The sequence below is a fragment of the Kryptolebias marmoratus genome, linkage group LG6, assembly GCF_001649575.2.
Source record: "Kryptolebias marmoratus isolate JLee-2015 linkage group LG6, ASM164957v2, whole genome shotgun sequence".
Lineage (NCBI taxonomy): Eukaryota > Metazoa > Chordata > Actinopteri > Cyprinodontiformes > Rivulidae > Kryptolebias > Kryptolebias marmoratus.
Window position 1 is genome coordinate 10,682,021 of NC_051435.1, and position 23,695 is coordinate 10,705,715.

General features: G+C 40.2%; 1 protein-coding gene across 7 annotated transcripts in view; it reads left to right on the plus strand.

Annotated features, from left to right (window-relative positions):
• tanc1b (tetratricopeptide repeat, ankyrin repeat and coiled-coil containing 1b) overlaps positions 1–23,695 on the plus strand; it is a 91,060-nt gene that overhangs the window by 60,105 nt on the left and 7,260 nt on the right. For 6 of the 7 annotated variants that reach the window (XM_017424457.3, XM_017424456.3, XM_017424458.3 and 3 more), the window contains 11 exons: positions 5,392–5,514; positions 6,621–6,902; positions 7,500–7,654; positions 10,813–11,044; positions 12,742–12,908; positions 14,669–15,276; positions 16,699–16,807; positions 17,038–17,160; positions 18,913–19,149; positions 19,345–19,530; positions 20,034–20,112. In XM_017424457.3, coding sequence (XP_017279946.1) covers positions 5,392–5,514; positions 6,621–6,902; positions 7,500–7,654; positions 10,813–11,044; positions 12,742–12,908; positions 14,669–15,276; positions 16,699–16,807; positions 17,038–17,160; positions 18,913–19,149; positions 19,345–19,530; positions 20,034–20,112 — 2,301 coding nt within the window. Of the gene's footprint in view, positions 1–5,391; positions 5,515–6,620; positions 6,903–7,499; positions 7,655–10,812; positions 11,045–11,471; positions 11,563–12,741; positions 12,909–14,668; positions 15,277–16,698; positions 16,808–17,037; positions 17,161–18,912; positions 19,150–19,344; positions 19,531–20,033; positions 20,113–23,695 lie in introns of those variants that run through there. The other variant, XM_037976235.1, reaches the window with a different exon arrangement.

Sequence of the window (23,695 nt, forward strand, 5' to 3'; positions counted from 1 at the left end):
TTTTTTTAAAAAAACTAGTGTTGTGAAACTAAAAAGATGTTATTTTTATGATGATTTATGTAAATCATTATGTAGTAGTTAGTCCTGTTTCCACACAGCAAGATGGTTCCTCATTTCAAAAATCATATTGGCTCTTTTTTTTGTTTGTTTAAACAAATAAATTCCTAAATTAAAGAGTCATATTTGATTTGGTCAATAGAAATATTCAAATTTTAAGTCTTTGTTTGAGCTGCTTGGGTTGCCCAGATGATAAGACTATAAAATGTTTTTTTATTTTCCTGGGTATAATGTTGCATACGGTTCATCTGTGGTGTGTAGCTACCTTCTCAGTCAGCACTGCTTTGTGTTGTGAGGTGTTTTCTGTATTCTGACGGCGTCTGCTCCACTGCTACTACTCTTGCTCCGAGCTTGCCTCATCAAAAATAATGACTCCTAGATTTTTCTTTTAATTGTGTGCTCACCAAAGTCTGTAGAGGATGAACAGATGGATTCTTGGACTTGTTGTTCCTCTGCTAAATTTTGGGACGCGATCGGCAAGGTAACTATTAATTCAAATAAACACGACTACATTGAGCAAAGTAATCTCCACCTGCTCTGTGTGAATACAGTTTGTTTATCAAGGATGTTAGCAAAGGTCAGACAGTAATTAAAAAGTCATGTCTCTCTAACTGGTGCAGTACTGCAGCTAAAAAAAAAAATTAATAGCTTTTTTAATTAAATATGTTACAAGACGTCTGTTGTGTGAAGTTAGAAGTCAGAATCTAAGTATTTTGTTTCATAAGCTGTAAAAGCTTGTGTCGCTTGTGAAGTTTCTTTTTTTTCTCCCTGCTTTTTGGTAATTTTCCTCCTTTTCAGACTGCATATCATCAGTGTTTGTGATGTCTCCAGGGAGCCATGGAATTCACATCCGGAGTTTGCTTTATGTAGACACCAATCTGTTTCATTCAGACTGAAAAACGTAAAAAAAAAAAAAAATACAGATAAGCTATTCATATCCTCCGGCTTGTTTTGAAAAGGTCACAGAGGCATCTTCCAAAATGTCCACTTTCAGAGAGTTGTTTGATGCTTCTATGTCACAGCAGGAGAAAAAAAAAACTGTTTCACAGATCAATCATTTGGAGTTTGCAGCCTCTCTCAGTGGAACCCCATTGACAAACTGGGTTTGTTAAATGCCTGATCTTAAAGGAACCGTGTATTAGATGACTAAAGAACCGTTTGATTGACTGTACCCTACTGTTGACATCCTGGAAGAGAGTTTGTGTAATGAATTTAGACAGTGCCTGTCAATTCAAATATATTAAAAAACAACAACAACGTCTTTATGCATAAAGCGATAAACTGATCTGCTCACATTTGTTTTTATCTTTGTATGCCAGCAACAATGAGCCTGTGGTGTTCCCTTAAGCTGAAAACACAGCGGTGTCATATGATGCATATCAAGTGCCCTCATTTAGCCATGAATATCTCCAGCTAAATCAGGAGGATGACTCGCTGTGGCAACCCCTGGAAAGGGTACAGCCAAAAGAAAAAGAAGAAATTTAGCCTGAACGGTTTAGTTTTAAGACTGAAATACAAACACAACTCTTGGAGCAGTTCAAACCAGACAAGACACCTCAGACTGAAGCTGGTTTATCCTGAGGATCAACACTCAAACACAACCTGACCGATGTTTTGGATGCATTTCAGTGCAACGAAAAGTGTTCAGATGTTTGTGTACTACACAAACAGGACACAACACAGGAGAGCCAGCTCTTTAGGTCAAGACTCAGTGGTCCACTTTCATCATAAAGATAATGGACTCTTTTTTTGATAAAGAAGACAAATGGTTTGAAAGAAGAGTGGAGGAAGCTGTCTACATTAAGCTGTAAAACCAACACTAAACAAACAGAGGAATTAAAGTATCTGGGAGTCTTAATCCTAAGTGATAGCAATATGAAGCAGAAGATGAAGGGACGAATTAGGGCTTCATCTGCAGTAATGAGGATATTCCTTCAGTCTGTCCTGGTAAAGGAGGAGCTGTGCTGAAAGGCATAGCTCTGTATTTACTGGTCCGTTTATGTACCAGCCCTCATCTGTAATCACGAGGGATAGATTATGTCTGGGATAACAAAATCTGTGATTCAAGTGGCTGAAATGGGATGGCTTCAAAGTGCGGCCAGGCTCGCCTTTAGAGACTGTGTGAGGAGCTCCGTCATTCAGGGATAATCCGGAGTAGAGCCACTGCTCCTCCGCATTAAAAGAAGTCAGCTGAGGTGGTTTGGGCATTTGATTAGGATGCCTCCTGGTGCCTTCTTCTGGAAGCTTTTCGGGCACATCTCACTGGGAGGAGGACTCAGAACTCACTGGAGGGATTATACATCTTCTCTGGCCTGGGAATGTGTTGGGATCCCCCAAGAGGAGCTGGAGTTTGGCTCTATGGAGGGAAATGTCGGGGTTTCCCTTTTGGACACGTTTCCTTAGTGACCCAACCACAGATAAGCAGAAGAAATTGGATGGATAAATAAACATCTACAATGCAGACTTGGCTTTTCTTCCCAGGTAGTTTCACAACCTTCAAAACATGGAGCATGTCTTTGTAACAACTCACATGTTGGATGGATGGGTCATTGATTCATGTGACTTAATTGACTCCATTATTAATGACCTTATAAACCGGAAACCAGCAATCCATAGTTGGAATGGAAAAAACCTTTCAAATAAGAGGTTGAACATGCAAAAATTAAAATAAAAAAAGACAGAGGTCCAATTGTCGTCTTTAAAACTCTTAGGATCACCTACTTGTTCGTTTTAAATGACTGAATGTGTTCAGACTTTATTACTGTTTCTGCCTAAACTGCGTGAGCTTTAAAAAATAATATTGCTGCATTTATTTTAGTGTTAGACTGTGGTAATTACCACAGTATAAATTAGCTCCTGTTGCTTCCAGCTTTATCACAGTGGGGAATCAGACCTCCATCTGTGGTAACGTGAACAAATATTTTGCCTTGTTTTTATAGACAAATGACGGAATTAAAAAGACCATCTAAGCTTCCTTTTAAACCAGTCTTTTACTTCTTATCATGGAATAAAACAGTGATTTCACTGTGGGGCTCACTACCTGAAAAGGCAAAAAGATAGTGGTTTCTCCTCTCTCCACTTTATACCGATGAAGAGGAAAAGAGAATTCAACTCGAGGAGTTCATGGGGACAGTGGTCACAGCTCAGGAGCTTTCTCCCGTTCTCGTTTCTGAACAGAAGGTTTTGTAGAGCGGGCCTGCCTGAGGGGGAAGAAAAAGAGCCACTTTTTCATCAGAATATAACCTAACACATTTGTACAGCTTCAAAGTCAATGCAAGCTCAGACTTCAAGGTATCACATGAAACTTTTATCAATGAGCAGAGATGTGCAAGAATAGGAAGGAATTCAGAGAATGAGGAAAAGAGAAAAGAGATTTAGATTCAAATTTGATCCTGATCAGAAAGAATCCTGTGGTATTTTGTTTTGCTCAAAGCAGTTGTTGATATCAAGCAATTTGGTCTAATAAAAAAAGAACCATAGTTGATCTGTGAGCAGGATTCATTAATTCCCAGTGGATTAAAGGCGTGTTTTGCATGTTCATGACTAAAGGTTAAGTCTAAAGTTCATTGTTGTAGTTTTGTGCTTTCGAAGATATCTAAAGACGGGGAAAGAAAAAAAATCTTCTTTAGCTTCCTTTATTTTCCACCCTCTGCTGCTTGCTTTGCAAAACTTGTCAGCGGATGCAAATGCTTTTGCAGCACATGGGCAGAAGTGATGTACGCATGTGTGCCACAAGTGTGAGGGAGGGTGATGCTCTTTTGGAAGGCATCACATTCATTTAGCATGTGCCTAATGTTGTGGGTGCTGTGACTGACTGAGCAGAAGGAAGAGGGCAGCCAAGCAGTCTGCTGCCAGTGTGTCTGCATGGGAGAAATAAGATGGAGGAGTTGCTCTTCTACCCTTGGTGAGCTCATCCACAAAGAGCACTTTTGCAAAGATCTGGCTAAAACACTACAACCTCCTCGCTTGCATATACGTATTTTCATGAGGACTTTTCTGAATTCCCACTGTTCTTACTGGTTGTGCTGCTGGATGTAAGCAGTTGCAACCAAATGATCACCTTATTTAAGGTTTTAGCTATGTATTGCTTTGCACTCACAAGCTAATTGTCTGTAAGGTATGTTTATCATGTGTTGAATTTTCAGAGAATTAAAATAGCATAGTTAGACAGGAAAACTCAAGTCTACTGCAATAAAAGTAACTCTGTGGGCCTTCTTTTATTCCTTTGCAGCTCCAGCAGACGGGTTTTAATTAGTGGGACATTCCACAGAGTAAGTTAGCGACCAAGTGAGGGAAAATGGAGGTGAAGAGAGCAGTGCTTGTGACAGTCTCTCTCATTTGAGGCAGATAAAAGATGAAAATGGAGGCTTTGATTCTGCTCTTCAGCAAGGCCAAAAGAGATTGAAGCACGATGGAAAAACGAGCCGCCATTGGAGAAGAGACCTTGTTCCCTTAACGCACATCTTTAGTGTATTAACAGTTTGATGCTTCAAACCACAAGCTGAATTGCTGTGTAATGACTGGCTCTTCGAAACGTTGATCTGCAGTTTAGTTTCAGATGGAGGCGTTTTCTGTCTCTGGGGATTCGAAGCATCTCCCGCTGTGAGAGTTTTGCTCCAAAATAAGATGGAATTCTAATGGAATCTGGTTTGAGTTTATCATTTAGGTTGTGAAGTGGATTTTTGTTTTTAGGATGGTAGAAGATGAATAGAAAATTTAAATGTTTAGTAATTTAATAATGGTTTGCTCTGTAGAGTTAAATGCTCAGGACTTTCAAACGTTACAGCAGTGACTTGGCAACAGGATGATTCTCTAACTCAGTGGTTCCCAGCCCTGTTCCTTGAGCAACACTACCCTGCATGTTTTATTTGGTTCCCTGCTTTGACACACCTGATTTGAATGAGTGAGTAATTAGCGATTAGGACCAGGGTCGGGAATCACTGCTCTAAGCTGCCACCACTGACCGAGTGTTTTCAGTAAAAATGAAGTAATCTGATTTATCTGTACAGCCCAGCGGTGTGTTTGTAAGGATAGACCTCTTACTGTTATCCTGTGTGTAGCTGTCAGATGAAATCACAATGAAACAAAGTACATCTGCCTTAACTTTAGGATACTGCTATTTTTTCCTGCTACAGCTTACTAGTTTTTGCACAAACTGCCTCTAGGAAACTACAAATGCCAAAGCACGCTGCCTTGCATCTCCTCTCATTTTCTCCCAGCGAGATGGTACATCTGCTGCCAAATTCTAATCTGGTGTCTGATGTTTCCGTCTCACTCTGTCGTCTCTTATGCACTCCTGAGTTACTTGTTTTGTTTCTGTTTCCCTGTGCACAGCAACCAGTTCCACAAAGCTGGAGGACCTGAGCTTCCTCGATGAGCAGCGCAACACGCCCCTGCGGACATCCATCCGCCTCCCGTGGCATAACACCGGAGGACGGCCACCTCAGGACTCGAAAGGTGACTGTGCTGTCGTGCAGCCTTACATTATTCCCAGTGGAGAAACTGGTTACAGTAGAGTCACAGTACGTTAAAACATGCAGGACTAAATACTGTCACCAAATTATAAGATCTTGATTTTTGATATTAAACTTGATTTAGTATTCAGTAAAATAAAGTGCAGTCTGTATGTTCAATAACATGTTTTAAATAGTTTTGATTCCCTTCTGGTGCTTCAGAAAAAAATACTTACATTATTGCATCTTTGATTTGTGGTGAATATAAAGAGTGTCCTAAAATAAAAGCCCTTGAATAGTTTCAGTCATTTAATTTAACTTAAGTGTCTTAAATATACAAACAAAAACTGAACCGCTAAGATATTTATGAACGGCACAATATAAATGCCACTGCTCTCACTGGTACAGCTCGGCGCCACGCCATGTTGCATTCCTCCAGGTGAAAAAAAATCTGTTCAGCTCACTTCATTCTTGTGTTTTGAATCTTCTGTGTCATTTAGGCATATCCCCAAATTATTGTTTGATGAATACAAGAATAACCAAATTAGCTTCCTTTAGATATTTAGAGTTGGTTCTTTTCCATTTTCACACCTCATTAAAAATTCAGTTTATGCAGAAACCTTAAAAGTTAGTTATTTTTGACACACTTTTTGTGCTGTGAAATATTCAATATCTAGAGTTGTATCCAATTTAACAGCACAGTTTAAATATTTTGAAGTATCCTCTTACATTTATAGAAAGGAAGACATGGAAAGCAGCACCACTGCAGCTGATAAAAGAAGTCAGTTCAAAAGTAGCTGACCTTTGAAGCAAAAGATCAAGAAATCAATTATAAAAGGAAGGTCTTATATGAAGGAGAGACAGACACGTCCAGACCAAAGATGAGCCAGGAATATTTAGACTTCTATTTTCTGTATCTTACTTGATGTGTGGGTCTATTAGCTGCTGTTTTACATATTCACTACCACTCATATGTTTGGAGACATAGTGAATATTTGCCCATTTTTTATATACAATACAATACCAAAATATTGGTCTCTAAAATTACATATTCTTCTCTTGTTTCACCATAAGTAATTCTAAAATGTTTTTTTTTTTTTTTTTCTGCAGCACGTTTTGCTCCCTACAAACCTGTGGATATCATGCTCAAGCCCTTATTGTTTGAGGTACCCAGCATCACTACAGACTCTGTGTTCGTTGGGCGAGACTGGCTCTTTCAGCAGCTGGAAGATATCTTAAAGGCCAGTGAGTCCAGCGGGAACCAGGGAGCAGTAGTGCTGGGCAGCGTGGGCTTTGGGAAGACGGCCATTATCTCCCGGCTGGTAGCACTGAGCTGCCACGGAGGACGCATGCGTCAGATCGCCTCCAACAGTCCCAGTGCCTCCCCTAAAGGTATTTAGCATTTTCTTTTTTTTATATAAACCTTTAGTGTGTGTAAATCATATGAATTAATGTTAGACATTAAATTGATTGCTTCACAGTCTTTGCTTTTACAGCCTACATACAACCAGTTTTGCTAACATATCAATAACAATATATATATATATATATATATATGAATTAGTAATAGTGGCTGTTTTTTCACTGTATTGGCCTTTTTGCCACATGAGTCTGACACGGTCCAAAGAAAAAGTTTAAAAGACCTTCAGGCCCAAGAATGCTCCTGAACTCAAGGGATCAACCAACCGGTGATGTGTTGACACAAAATGGCAAACACCCTAGTTTCTATTAAATTTTCTTTTGACCTCCACTTGTCCACTTTCCTCAATTTACACACACAGCACAATATGGTGTCATGAGAATGAGTGGGGGGGAAAGCAGCCAAGGCCCAAAGATAAATTATGAAAAACCTTCAGAAAGGCTGGAGAACTACTGATCAAGGCCTCTGTAAAATATGACAAACAGTCTGTCTCCTTGGATTCAAAGTATAAATAAATTTGGTCAGGCTTAAAACTTATGCACAGTACTGTTCGTATCTGCGTCTTCTAGGTGGTGCAGGACAAGGCTCAGAACTCCCTCTCAGCCAGCCGCCGCAGCCCACCCCACCATCCAGCGCCACCAACACCCTGAGCACCAGCAGCTGCCCAGGAACCCCCGAGATGCAGCGGCGCAGGGAGGAGGCCGTCAAACGCCTGGCTTCAAAGGTAGAAGTCTGAGCCAGCTGTGTTTGTGTTTGCATTTAAAAAAAAAAAAAAAAAGAAATAAGATGCATGCCAGGAAATTTAAATCGAGTAAAATTGCAATTAGCATCTCCAAAATGTCGATTTAATGATTGTGGCGCTCGCTCAAATAACATTTGGTGTGTTGTGCTCATCATAGCCTCTGGCAGGTGAAGTGAGTAACACTGTAGGAAAAAAAAACAACATATTTGACACTTGATATTCACCTAAACATTTTGTAAGCCTAATCACGTATAGCCAAGGAAGGCTTCTGATATGAGGGAACTTTATCCACAAATACCCTACAATCCACGGGATGCAAAGGGTCCTGCTGACCTCTCAGTAGTGGACACTCCAACACCTTTTCACACAGCCAAGAAATGTCCATACCACATAGTTTAAACCTAATATAAACCTGATCTTACTTGTGATTATCAAAGGACCTCATTAGCTGCCAAGGAGTGCCTTTAATGCCAGACACTTTTTGGACCAGAACCATGTCTTCAGATAAACGGATATCGACATCTTATATATGTGGAGCTCCAAGTTCATCACTCAAGTACTCAAAAAGTATTTGTGTTACCAGCTACTATAACATTTTTTTGTCCCTGTCACAACAGGTGAAATCACTACAAGTTTTTCTTAAAAGACACACAATCAAAACAACTTTAACATTATTTCTTTTTTTGGTTTGGAGGTTAATTACTGTAAATGCTTTTCTGCCTTTAATGGAGAAGTCTTACAACAACGTGTGTTTGTCTAATTGGAATGACAGTCTTAAGCTGCGCAAATGTCAAGTTGGGTTCAGATGAAACAAACTGCTGGTTTTTTTTCATCTTTTAGTTTTGTACGTACATATTTAATGAGTATGTTCAAACATTTAATCGGTTTAATAGGCTTAGCTATAGCTGTTGCTCCTTGTTTTAGTATTTGTGCTAAAAATGATTGCTGAAGTTTCATACTGAACAGAAGACAAGGTCAGTGTGGATCCTCTTATTTATTACAGCTCATGAGAAAAGTTGAAACAGACGGGCCAGACCATTTATGTGCCTGGTTCTTTATCAGAATTGTTCAGTTGATAAACAAGCTTTCACCGGTTTAGGAAGCGTTGTCTTATTACACTCTGACATCTGCCGTTCGAGAGCGCACCGAGGGTTGAAACAAGTGCAAGTGTGTCCATGGAATATAGCAGACCAAAGTTCTCAGGAGTTTCATATTTGTAGCTTTTCTGTGCCTTCAGACAAGTTTAACTCGCACAAACATGGAGAAGATCTATGATTCACGGTGACTTTAACTTAATTAGATTAGTTCTGCTGATGACAGGTTGTGAGTTTTTTTTTTTTAATTGGTAATTTGTCCTGTTATGGGCTATTTCCCCCCCCCCCACTGAATCAGGCATTCATTGCTGATCCTGCCTTTTACTTTGTCTAATGCTACTTAATACAAGCTGGTATTCTCATAACTTTTTTTTTTAAAGTTTAACAAGCCCACCCTGTCACGGGTGCCTTTAAAGTAGTACACGTTGACATTGCGCAGCTTTCTTTTGCCATTGGGACAGTTCATGCACTAGATAGCTAACTATTTATGCACTGAGATCCTAAATGTCTGTGAAACCCAAGAAATATCTCTTGAGCCAATTACTGAGTAAAGTGTTTCCAATAGGCGCTCTCCCGGGAGCTCTGTTCCTGTGATGTGTGAACTCTGATGCAACACTGAGCCGCTTCTGTCAAATTCTGCCAGCTCCTTTTAATCATTGATTTAAAAGTGGTCTCATAACAGGGCTCTGAGGCTATTACATGCTATGGTGTATCACAAGCTTTATGCCTTATTTCTATTACAGAGCGCACTTTCAGACATTTGTTTCTGGACATAAATTTGCAGTTGCGCCTTAGATTAACTGCTGCAGGTTCGCTGCAGTGTTGCATCATCCTGTCTTTGTTTATTGATGCAGCACTCTGGATGACTTGTGCTTCTAGAAGGCACAGGTTACCTTAAAGTTTCCACTCGCCCTTTTAGCTATTCCCTCTCATGTTTTCTTGCAGCAGCTGTATCCATGAGTGTCAGTTTCTGCTTTTTCCTCCGACGTTTGCTTCTTGTGGGACAAAAACCACACCCCAGTCCTGATCTTCATAAATAACAATATTGCAGATGATGTATGTTCGTTGTTGTTGCTCTTTTAGCTTAAAGGCCTTTTTATTCTCTCGAGCTAATGATTCATGGTGTCCCTACCTAACTTGGTTCCAGACGTCTGGAGCAGATAAACAAGAAAAAGCTTTACGTTGAAGTCGCTGAGTCATACTATTTGTTTATTTTAAATTATAAGGTTCTCTTTGGAGCAAAGCTTCTGACAGCTTTACCGCTGCATTCAGATGATGTATTTTCAGAAGATAAGAAAATATAAAAACTCACTTGTAAGTTATTGTGTTTTGGACAGAAGCATTTACAGCAAGAAAGTGACTAAATTTATGGTAAATGTAAATTTATGTTTAGATCTGATTTTTAATGGCTTCATAAAAAGTTATGTTCAATTCCAGTTTATAATAGTACACAGAAACAACAATAAGTGTCTGTTTTTACTCTAGTCAGTAGTTTTTTTCCAGCAGAATCTTGTATTTACAGCATTAAACAGCAGCGTTAGAGTCAGCCTCTTTCTGCTGCCTTTCAAAGTGTGTCAGCTCCTTCTGGTTCGGCTGTAATTGGTAAAGTCAAATATCTCATGGGCATTTCTCTTTTACTCTTCTCACCTCTGTCCCTCATCTTTCCTTTTAAATCAGACAGCCTCAGAACAATGCAGAAGCCTTAGTCACGGAAAGTTCTGCTTTCAGAAGTTCACTCTATACTTATTGGCTCATTTTAGAAGTTTGTAAAGTGGCGAACTGTCATCCAATTTATGTCATCCCCTCTGTGTCAACTGGGGTGAATAACATCTTTGTCTCAGCCTGTTTGAGGAGATCATACGTGGCTTTAAGGAGGCAATGAATCTACTGGATAAGATTTGTTTTAAGTAACCAGAGTTATTGGTTTAGCAAATCCCTTGAAGTTGCTGAAGGTTTCCGGGGTTACTAATCTTGACGCGGTAATTATTTCTCAGCTTTAAAACCCTGCTTTTAACTGATTTTCCTCTTGCTTTATTCTCATTTCAGGTGGTTGCATATCATTACTGCCAGGCAGATAACACGTACACCTGCTTGGTGCCAGAGTTTGTTCACAGTATTGCAGCCTTGCTGTGCAGAGCGCATCAGCTCTCTGCGTACCGAGAGCTGCTGCTGAAGGAGCCCCACCTCCAGAGCATGCTCAGTCTGCGCTCCTGTGTCCAAGACCCCATGGCTGCTTTCCGAAGAGGGGTCCTGGAACCACTGGCTAACCTTCGTAAAGGTAAAAAAGAAAAAACAAACATCTTGCCTACTTTCAAGTTGTTTGCGTGCTGGATTTTGCTCATAAAAACTTTAAAAGACATAACCTGCACTTGTCTGAAGTAGCACTGCGAATTGTTCAGTAAGCCTTTAGAAACCCTTGTAGGTGGGAAATGCCCCGGAGTCAAGGTTATTGTTTGGGGCAAATGTTTTAGACAGGTGTCCAAAAATACTGTAAAGTAAGAGTAAGAATGCCTTCACGTATATAAGTTCTTATTATTTTTGTCAGTTTCCAAAAGTCAAAGTGAGCTAGGATAAGAAATATCTAAAATGCTTGCTGTGATGAAGCTTTTCCTTCAAGAGTATCATTAACCAGTTACACCAAACAGGTGCTGACGGTCATTTTCACAGTCGTCAGGTTAAACAGAAACAGCTGTTTAGGAGGCTGAACGAGCAACAGCCAAACTCTGCTACCAAGGTGATGCCAGGGAAGGCAGTTTTGCGTCACAGCTTAGACCGAGCACAGCAACAAGAGACGAGGTATTTGAATTAGATTGGGTAAAGATTTCAGAGCAGACTCAGGTTTCATAATGTGCTGTTTAAGCTCAAACGAAGAAAATGGCAATGATGATGACGCTTAGTGTGTCAGATGTGAGACATGTGTCGTACTTCCCTTTGAAATCAGAAAATCTTCAGCTGTGTTATCAGTGTGAGGCCCAGGCACACCCATCTTCTGCCTGGAGAGTCTTACCAGAAAACTGTAGCTAAAGAAACCAAACCTCCATAGTGGAAACAAGGCCCAGTGACTCAACTAAATATAAAAACCTCAAAATTGGGAATTTACTGATACAAGTTGCAGCAGGTGCTCTGGACTGATTAATCAAAATTTGATTTAGTTGTCTGCAGCAGTTTGTTTACTGAAGGGCTGGAGAGCAGGACCATAAAGAGTGTCTTGAGGTGACAGTATTACATGGTAGATGTTTCTACAAAGTTTGGGGCTACAAATGAAGTTTGATCAAGATTCATGGTGTTCTTGGTGTTGAGAATCAGATGTCTGTCATTTAATACCATCACAAAAATGTCTGATTGTCCCAAACTTTATTTTCCAGCAGGACACCAATTCCAATCATACAGCTTATGTAATTTAAAAACTATTCATCATAAAGAAGAAAAAGGAGTTCGGATGGTAATGGTATGGTCCGAACTGAGCGCTGATCTCAGTGTTGAGTGTCTGGGATCACAGGGATTTGAGTCGGCCTACATTTACAGAAATCTGATGTTCAGAACAACCTACCTGCGTAGTTTCTTCAAAAACTTGTATTCAAAAATACCTAGAACTGCTCCTGTTTTAGAGACAAAGTGGTCGCGCCAAAAACTGATTCAGATTTATTATTCTTTTTGAGGCCTTGATCCGAATTTACAATTGTGAAAGCTCAATTTAATCCATTTTCACACCTGTTTAAAACCTTTCCACATGGCGTAACCTTTATAAGACGGCAACAAGAAGTTACTTTCACTCCCTCCTGCCTCATGTACTGTACATTATTTCCCCAAGTACTCCACTTTTCCTAATAAAAGTATTCATAAATGTTATGTGTAAATGCTACTGCAGGAATGTAAAGCTCTTCTGTAAACTTCCACCACAAGATTTTAGTTGGTACTAGACAGAGCTTCACCTCCCTGCTCATAATGTTAATGGTGTTGTTTTTATGTTTACAGAGAGGAAAATTTCAGAGGAGGACCACATCATCTTGATAGATGGGCTGAACGAAGCAGAGTTTCATAAGCCTGATTATGGCGACACCATTGCCTCTTTCATCACTAAGATCATTACTAAGTTCCCCCCCTGGCTTAAGCTGGTGGTCACTGTTCGGGTCAACCTGTTGGTAAGTAGGATAACTCATTATTAAAATAATGAAAAAAAAAAACTGAGCTTGTTGAGTTGTGTGAAAAAAGTCTCCAGTGCGATCTGCTGTCACGTCTCAAGATGCTCACTGACATCAGGACTGTCAATTCTGATACATGTGAGACTTCCTGTCGAGAAAGTCGGGCATATCCAGGAACGCTCACGAAAGAATTGGCAGACGGTGAGCCAGGGCTGCGAGACAGGAAGGAGCAGCCAGTGACTTTGAGCCGACTAACTTCATGACCCTCGGTTAAACACCTATAAAGATCCTCTGTGGCTGTGTCGAGCTCTCACTCTGGCTTCAGAGGAGGTTTTGGCAGGCCTGATGAGGCAAGCGACAACTGATGGAGTCTCGGATAATAGTGCGATAGTCGACTGACATCCAGAAAGGAGGTTATTAATGTTCAGGCAGAAGCCAGGCGTCAACTTCTGTCCATCAATATGCAGCGTAAATTCAACCCATTTATTTGAATTCTGCACGATGTCTAGAATCCTGTTAATGGCGAGGATCACTCACTGTGATAAATCAATATGTCTGATCATTTGTATTCATTTTGTGGTAATAATGTTTTAATTAGGGATCCTCTGATGAACATAGTGAAACAATTATTTCTTATGAAAACAGAATATTTGTTACGGCCTCAGAACTTATTTGCATTCTTGGTTTCTGCGTCTTGATAGACTAATATTTGGTTTGTCTGCGAGGCGTTCCTTACGCTTCATTCGTCTTTTGGATTACAGTCTCAGCACATTCATTCATCGAGTCTGTGCCTGTGTGCAAACTATGTGCCTGTTTGCTGTACCTTGTCATGATGAGGAACAGAGAAGTGTTATCTCACCGAGGCAATGTTTCTCAAGCCTCAGACAGGCGGAGGATTGCAGGATTAAGGTGCATTGATTCCTTCAACCCCCAGGACAGGGATTGAAATGTGAGCTTTGGCTAAGACCTCTGCTTGCCTGCTAGCCACCATCCCATCCATCCCCTGCCTCTTAATACTCACTTTTACAGTCTTGTCTTCTTCGTGGCCACACTTTTAACTGTAAAAAATAAAATGTCTGCTTTGGCCTGATAGCTCAGTGAGTTTTGCTTCCCTGCTGCTCAGAAAGACTGCTAATAATAAATGTGCACAGTTTACTTCAATAACAGCTCAGATTGCAAAGACAACATTTGACTTGGACTTTTTGAAAAAACTGCATAGAAAATAATTAGCTTTTTGAACATTTTGAATTAATTATATATTTATTTTTCTTTGTGGGCTGATTTAGAATTAGAGGGGCATTAAAGGCCTACCACTGCTTAAAGGAATTCATATTGCCCGCCACCTTTCAGGCCAGCGTTTTAAAGAGATCATCTTTTGATGAAAGGAGATGAAGTTACACCTGTTTAATTTGTTTAAACCTTGAAAAAAAACCTGTTAGCACTCAGTTTGTGTTGAGTTATTTTCAGCTACTACCACACCAAATGTTAGCTCAGTATCTATAAAATTGACTGAGTTCTAGCTGTTTTTGTGGCAGCCATCTTAAGTTGGGTTGACTCCTAAATATAATCAGTTGTAGATGTACGTTCAGTAATTACTTTCATTAAAAACGTCTACCAGTTAATGAAATTTTTTTGCTGATGCTACAGACATATACAGACATGGGCAAAAACTTTGTCCCCTTCTCTGGTGGACAATAATTAAGCAGAAATGTTGCACAAATAATCTTTGTTGGTTAATGTCTTCCCCCTGTCCTCCACAGGAGATCACCAGCCTTCTGCCCTTCTCTAAAATCTCCCTGGATGACTTTTCTGACAACAAGGAGATAAGCACCGACCTGAACGCGTATATCCAGCACCGCATCAACAGCAGCAAGGAAGTTATGAACAATATTAGTCTGAACGGCAAGGCCGACACCGGCACCATGAGCAAGCTCAGCAGCCACCTGATCTCGCGCAGCCAGGGCTCCTACCTGTACCTCAAGCTCACCTTGGATCTGTTGGAGAAAGGCCACCTGGTGATCAAGAGCTCCAGCTACAAAGTGGTGCCCGTCTCACTGGCCGAGCTCTACCAGCTGCAGTGCAACATGAAGTTCATGACCAACTCGGCCTTCGAGCGCTCCCTGCCCATCCTCAACGTGGCTCTGGCCTCGCTGCACCCCATGACGGACGAGCAGCTGTTTCAGGCCATCAACGCCGGCTTCGTCCAGGGCGAGCTGCCGTGGGAAGACTTCCAGCAGCGCATGGAGTTGCTCTCGGGTTTTCTCATCAAACGGCGGGACAAGACGCGCATGTTCTGCCACCCCTCCTTCAGAGAGTGGCTGGTGTGGAGGGCTGATGGAGAGAGCACAGATTTCCTCTGTGACCCCAGGTCAGTCCTCTGCTCTGTAAGCAAATGTAATCCACTCTATGAAATGTGGGCCTCCTGTTGTACACGATAAGCTTGTAAAGCATTCAGACAGTGCACACAAACACGTTTCAGTCTGCAGCAGAATACAGTTGTTGATAATTCGGCTGCGATAAAACAAAATTCAGCACATTTTCTGTAATGTTTCGTTTTTAGCTTGGAGCTTAGACAGAAAATCAACCCTTGATGTCAAAATGATAGGGATGACAGCACACGCTTATGTACAAACCAATTACTTAATGAGTTTTAATTGCACAATATGATTTCCAATTATTTGGTAATGTGTCTGCTTTGGTGGTTGTTGCTGTTTTGCATGCAGGGAAGGGAGCGTGTATAAAGGATAAGCTGAATCAATATAAACGGCACGACACACACTTCTGACTCAGCGAGGTAATTGTGTTTGAGGTGCTGCAGGTACACAAATAACCCTGACGACGAGGTTTTATTTGGCACTCTGTTAAAAGCAATTTACAACAACACTCCATTACACTGCACTGCTGCAGACAGAATATATAATTTTACCTTTTAATTAAATCAAAACATATATTCTGTCTCATTGCATTTCTGTGACTGTAAGTTTAGTTGTTCTGCAGGCTGACTTAGCAGAATTTTCATTTAAAAAAAAACATTATACTAACTCAAACAAGGGTTTTTAAAAAAAAATAAAACAGGTGTACAGATTTTAAAGCTCAATTTTCTCATTGAAATTTTACGTTGTACATGCTGTTGTATAGAAGGTTTATAAATATTTCACCCATCCATGTGCTCTTCTTGCTCTCTGAGACAGACAGATCTGTTTCTGTTGAAAATCTAGATTTGCAACGGTCATACATACTTAATAAGCTGAATGATGTCAGTTTGACTGCCCCCCCACCCCCCTTCTCGTGCACCTCTACTCACGTATTGATGTCTCCTAAATGGATCAGCGCCAAGATTCATATTCTGGTCATTCACAGCCTTCCAGCTTCGTTAAAAACAAAGGCTCATAGTCTGGCACAAACAGACAAAAGCCTGCCTCTCTGTGCCTTTCAGTGCCTCGGCACAAATGGAGAGAATTGTAACCAGATCAAAGTGAGCTGCAATCATGCATGTCCTTTTAATGAAGTTCGCCTTTAATTGGTGCCAGAGTGACGAAGTAAACGACCAGTTAGGGTTTTTTTTTTGTTAATTACGCTTTTCTCCATCTTTCTGTGGGTCACTGCGCAGCACTTGCAGCGTATTCTCACTGGTCCAGAATAAAGAGGTTCTCCATGACACCGCCAAGCTGCTCATTATTACCAGAATAATAAGTGCTTTCATGTTATATGATGCAGACGAACAGTCTTTCCTAGTTTTGACTGCAGTTTTTTTTTTTTTTTTTTTTTGTCTGTCTGGTTTCTAACTCAGGTCTGGCCATGCTTTCATGGCCTTCATGTTGTCTCGCCAAGAGGGGAAACTGAATCGTCAGCAGACGATGGAGCTGGGACACCACATCCTGAAGGCCCACATATTCAAGGTAGAGCTACTGAGCTTCCATTTATTTTTGAAAAATCCATCCTCTGTGGAAAACGCTTCCCTTTTTTTTATCAGATCATAAAAAGTTGAGAAAACCTCTGCAGCTCAGTTTTATTGGTGTTATATTTAGGCGTGTTTGCGTTTGTGCACATTGCTGTATGTTATATATATATATATATATATATATATATATATATATATATATATATATATTTTTTTTTGTATCTGCAGGGCCTGAGTAAGAAAACAGGCGTGTCGTCCAGTGTGCTTCAGGCTTTGTGGATCAGCTGCAGTGCTGATGGACTCTCTGCAGCCTTGGCTTCCCTGAGGAACCTCTACACACCTAATGTCAAGGTGAACATGGTTTTTCCAGCTTCTGTCAGTAAAGTAAATGTAGAACAATGAGCTCAGCAGCTGATTAAATTATGCTGGTTCTAGCTTCTCAAATTCAAAATCTGTTTTTTTCAGTTAATGCCACTGAAGGTAAAATATTATATTTATTTCTTGTCAGGTGAAGCAAGCAATTATCACTCATTGATTTCTTTCCAGTGCCTGTATCCATCTTTCTGCTTGCATTAATACATCTGTCACTGCTTGAAATCACATCAACTCACCTGTCATAAACAATAAGTCAGTTACGCAGTAGAGACTCGGCCCACATTCCTATTTTTACATAAGCAACGTGGAAAATTAAAAACGTTCTGATGAAATTGGGAAACGTGTCCCTGAGGGGAGAAAATGGGAAAACAAAGACAGTTCAAGATATATTAGAAGCAGAAAATGATACAAAATGAGACTGAATTACACGACTGTATATTATTTACTCAGATATTCGCTTTAAACCTGTCACTGTTAATAATCTGTCACTTCTGGAGCTCCGTGCAGAAAGGGCTCGGGAAATACCAGCCGTCCTTTTCCTCTCACTAATTAGGCTAATGCTGGTGGTAGAGTTCATTAAGCTGCTAACAAAGAACTGCGTGTGTACGTCCATGCGCGGCGGTTGTGTTTTCAGGGAAAATAATGACTGGCCCTTTTTTCTGGAAAGGCTATTACATCAAAATTATGTATTCTGGCTCGCGACGAAATTGGTTTTCTTTGCCATTAAGGTTATGGTTTCAGAGAGGCTCCATCACTTGTTGTCCGATGTGAGTTATTGGGCTTTCTCGCAGAATCACTCGGAGACATTTACACAACGACCTTGATGTTGTCCTTTGGGGGAGGAAAAAAATTGAGTCTGTTAATTGATTCTCCACACAATTTCATCTCCTGTTGCCGAATTCTCATTTAGCGGTGCAGTTTTGTTTGACGAGTTGTTTATTATTGATTTCCTCCTTATGGGAGAGTAAAACAAACTTGATAATTGCGTTCAGTAGATTGTGGCCACTTTATTTGGTGTCTGACCTTTGCTTGGAGAGTTTGAATTAGTCAATGAGGACACAGTAGTATCTACAAATCCCTGAGTCATTAATAGACTTGAGAGGAATACTTAAGGCTGAAGGATTTTCATGCAGCCAAATATTCATCGTGAAACACCATTTCAGCTGTTAGCCTTTCATTTCTGTATCTTAGCCCACACATTTGGAGCTTCTGAATAGAGTAGAACAATAAAAATGTGTGCAGATAAGGGAAATAATGGGACTTTGATACATTTCTTTCCAACAGCAGCTTTATGAATGAATATTTTATGCTTTTATCACATTCCGGCAAACTCTGTCTGTCATAAACCAGTGGGTAGATTTTATTGAAACATTCACAAAAAAATCACTGGATGCACATCTACAAATTATTATCTTTATTAGTAAACACCAGTAAAGATGGCCACCAGACAACTGACCTTAGCTACCACAATAATGGTTTTACTTTCAGGATATTGAGCTAAAATTTGGTATGGTAGTAGCTGAGAGTCACCCCCAACACATACTCTAAGAACTATACATTGTGTCCTGTTGTTACTTAAAACATCAGCAATAACTATCTGTTAGTAAAATATCTTATGACCAACTGGACAGATTTTAATAAAGTAGTCATTAGATTCACATCTAAAACTGATTAACTTTTGAAGTAAATCAAGTCTAATTCAAAATGTTTTTGTATTTATGTAATCAGGTGAGCCGACTCCTGATGCTGGGAGGAGCTAACGTGAATTACCGCACGGAGGTTCTGAACAACGCACCAGTGCTGTGCGTCCAGTGCCACCTCGGCCACCATGAAATCGCCTTACTGCTGCTGGAGTTTGGTGCCAGCGTAGATGTCGTTTCCGAAAATGGGATGAGCCCCCTGTGCTTCTCGGCGGCTGGAGGACACTTGGGACTAGTTATGCTGCTCTGCAACAAGGGAGCCAAGGTGACAAATTAAACTTCAACACATTTGTCGTTGCTGTGACGGATCTGTTTTGTAATTAAAGGCGCTGAACCACCGGCCAGAGCTACCTGTTCTTATAGATCTCATATATCCACTGTTAGCAACACGTTTACCTCAAATGTCAGGCATGCTTTCTGTTTCTGTGCAGTAAGTCCAAGAATCTTGTGTTCCTGCCAGGTGGATCATGTTGATAAGAGTGGCCAGTGTGCTCTGGTGCACGCCGCGTTGCGCGGACATACCGAGATAATCCAGTACCTGCTGGAGCTGGAATGGAGTGTTGAGGGGCAGCAGCAGGACGGCTCTCTGAAGAACAAAGCTCTGCGGCAGGCTTTGATCGCAGCCTCGAGCATGGGACACACACAGGTCTGACTGACACGTTTAAATGTGCTCAACAAGCAATCAAAATGCACGCATTAATGAGTGTGAGGATGAAGAAACTCCGGGGAGGTTGTCTCAGTGTGTGTCTGATAGCGGGATTTGGGGCGCTTTCAGTGCTTTCAGCTGTCTAGGTGTGTTGTAGACTCTGGATTTATTTTGGCTTCCTTAATATCTGGAAAAGAACCCTGAAGGTTGACTTAAAATAACAGAACTGGACCAAACCAAGTTGTCAACAAAGCTGCTGGGCCCTCATTGCCAACAAAAACCATGTTTAGTCCAATAATCACACTGGATTTAACCCATATAAGCTCATGTAATGATTCGGACACCAAAACTCTTCAGTCCTATAATCATTTTTCCTGGGATTCCTGGTGTTTTTTTTTAGTTTTCTGCTTCAGAGTTAGCATTTTGCATATCCTCTTGAAGGTTTATTTGATGTCTTTTGCTGAGACTGTATGCCATTAATCTAAGTTTCTTTTTTCTGGCAGGTTGTGAAGGACCTGCTGGCGTTGAAAAATGAGCATGCTGTGCAAATTGATAGTCATGACACTCTGTGGGGCGAGACAGGTATGTTCTCATCAATCTCTTAGCATTATATGGCTCTTTTGTATTATCACCTGCTGTTTTAGCATTCTTGTCCCGGCTGCTCTAATTGAACGCTGCAGTGGAAGGTCTTGTCCCTTTGCTCCTCAGTCACACCTTCTCTTCAAAACGACCCAGCCTAAATGCGTGCACATTTTTTATTTTTTTATGCATGTTCTGAATTCTCATGTCGTACTTCCTGTTCAATACTTTATCCCGTCATGGGTCTTCATTTAGAGTTGAAATCCAGGTCACTGGTTTACAGTTACAGGATTTCTTTGGCTCCTAATGTTAGGAGTTGTTTATGCATCAAATGTAACCTTGTAGGTGTTGCTGTTGATTTCACGTCCTCTTGGCTGAGAAAGGTGCATTTCTGCTTTTAATCATGTTGCAAAGGAGCGGGCAGCAACATAAAGTGGAAAACGGCAGGTGGCTGACTGATGTAAGACGGGTAATACGTGACAGAAATTGCAGTGAAATACGTCGATCATTTGAAAAAATCTTAACAGTTTGTGGTCGTTTCTGCAGTTTCAAACTCTGAATACAGATGGATCAGCAGCAGAACTTTGCATTTAATGTACAGATACTAGTTTATACCCTGAAAGTACTTGTAATTTACTAAAAGAGTTTCAGATGCATGAGGTCACAGCTATAATTTTAGTGTAAATTGTTCTGAAATGCCTCCTCTCATGTTCAGCATGAACCTCTGCTTCAGGAGTTAATTGATAAGCAGCTGTTCATGTTTAAAAACAGTCTCTTTTTAATAAAACAGGGTGTATTTATTTTTATTATTCAAATTTAAAAAGAAAAAAAACAACTGTAAAAATCGTTTATTTTTGTCCTTTTAGTTTCAGATTTAGCTCTAAGAGTTCTGTCCTTCAGGATTATCTGGGTCAGCTGTGAGCTGAGAGGTTGTCTGTAAGGGTCACCTGCTGCTGCTGCTAAACTTTACACCTTTTTTTTTTACTTCCCACAAGAACACACACTCAGAAATATTTTCACGTAAGAATTACTTTCTGGGATTTATTTTAGAAAGCGAGTTCAGAGCAAACTGCTTCATTTCCTACACCTGATGTGGGGCAGCTTCTGCACATATTGCAGTTAGTTTTGGTATAAATTTCATTGCTGTCTGTATTTATTATTCAAATGTTAAATTAGAGCCCGGCATGTGCTGCAGAGATCTTTGTTTCTGCTCCTGTTGCATATGGATTTATTGGAGTTTTGCTTTCTGGACACATTTGGGGAGGATATTATTTAAATGAATTACTGACTCATTTACTAACTTTACCTGTGCAATCCACTGCCGGTTGTTGCTTTACTGGAAGAAAAAAAAGAAAGTCTTAACTTTCTGAGCCTGATGTGAGGAGGATGCACAGCTGTTTCCAGCAGGGCGAGAGTGTGTGTGGGAGTGTAGGACAGGATTCTCCAGGTGAGTAAACGTGTTTCAAATAGCAAAAGCAGATGTTATGAGAAAATTTACTTGACAAATTAAAAAAAAAACAAAAAAAAGCTGAAGTCACCAACAAAAATAAATAAAATGCAACACATGCTCCTCTAAATGGTTTTAGTTTATTTTTCAACTTTTTTTTTTATTTTTTAAACACACTACTCTCTGTTCCTGCTATGTGATGCTCTTTTTTCTTTTCTTACAAGCGCAGAAGGATAAGTGTTAGAAAATGATTAGGAAATGTTGTGTGGCAAGGAACTTTAGAGAAAAAGTAAACGTTCACATTTATCGAGTTCAATGAAGTTAAACTCAGCCTTATCATATCGTCAGGTTCAGAATAAAATCCAGTTACATTCAGATTCTAGCCAATTAAGCTTTAAGTCGTGCATTTTTTAAATTTTGTTTAACTCAAATGTAATGAAAGTGACACAGATTCGCTTGTGTTGTAATTAAAATGGGTTCAACCATCCAAAGCAACAGGAGGTGAAGAAGAGCGCGCGGGTGGGGTGGGGTGGATGGAGACGAGTGTCGGGGGGTGATTTGTGACAGAAGGACGGCTGCACGAGTGAAAGGAAAGGTTGATGATGAAGATGGTTGTGAAAATCTGCTCTGATGTTTGGGTTTGAGACAGTGGCCTGAACAAAAAGACAGGAAGAGCTGGAGATGTTTGGATTTAGATTTGGAAGAGAGGAAAGCCAGAGGGTCATGCTTCTAAAGTAGAATAATGACCAGCAGCACTGCTAAACTTTGGCATGAGCACTCAGACATGTTTTCACTGACCTGGTAGACATCCAGGTTCATCTGTGCTGTGAGTGAATAGATCAAAAAACAATTTAAATGGTGATATGGATCCACTGGTTCGTGCTGGAGGAATTTCTCAGGAGAAATGAAATGGTTCTGTGCTCCCCTGTGTTCCTGCCTGTGGAGGAGTTGGGATGAGAGAGCAAAAAGGAGCTCAGCTTATTCTGAACAGATACAATCACCAAAAATGATTAACAGTCGGCAATGTAATAAATTAGTTTCACCTCAAGTTCCTCTTCTGCCGTTCAGCTGCAGGTTCAATAACTCGGTTCTGGTGTTGGTGGGGAACTAAAAGCATTTTGTGAAATATCCCCATCAAAACCAGTCATTCATTTTTGTTCCTGACTCTGCTCTCTGATAACAACCTGAGAGACTTCCTAACATAATCAAAATTCAATGGTATATTGCATATTTATGCAAATCGGCTCGCTGTGTTCTGTGTTCAAATAGAGGCAGATTGGATTGTACATCTGTGCGAGCTTCATCTTTCAGAATCCTCTTTTTAGGAGGCAGAACGCTTCCCTGTTCTGCAAAGAAAAGGTAATTTATTGGCGCACAATCATTCTAGTTGCAGCAGAACTTGTTCAAGGCAAAAAAGCAACAAATTATTGTGCAGAGAAAGAGTAGTCTTTTGAGAAATGCATACCATGTAATAATATACTTTCACAACAAGTTCTTGTATGTTATTGTTAGCACCCCGTCATTACTTCATTTATAACATTTGGATTTATAATATTTTATGTCTAAGTGTGTTGGATGATTCAGACCTTTTGTTTTTTGTGTAACAATAGCAAAATGTGCGAAACGCTGAAGACTGCGAGGCTGGCAGGTTTTGTCACTTAAGTGTGTCACACACATTTATGACTTTTACAATTTAATTATTGTATTTATTACAGAGTAGGAACTTGAAAAAAATACTCCTAAATAACAGCATACACTGAAGCCTTGGGCAATTTTCCTCACAGTACTTTTTATATTTTCTTTTTAAAACAACTTCTCTCACATTAGAAGGTAAAATCTTCCCACAAAGGTGGAGGTGAAGCTAAACATGCAGTGTTGCCCAGCAGAAATGAATTTATCTGCTGCTTTTGGAAAACAACGCAGTTATTTATTTATTCATTGATTGTGTTGCTCTGAATTGTGTTCACTTTTGTATTTAACTTTTGGCCCTTATAGGAGTCAAACTTAATTAAATTCTCCACTAATTTCTGTAGAACATGAGAAGAAAATTGCAGAATCTGAGCAGGTTCGGTGCCTAACTTTGCTTGTAAAGTATTGCAGGAAGATTTTTAGTGCCTTGGGGGGGAAAAAAAGGTTGAT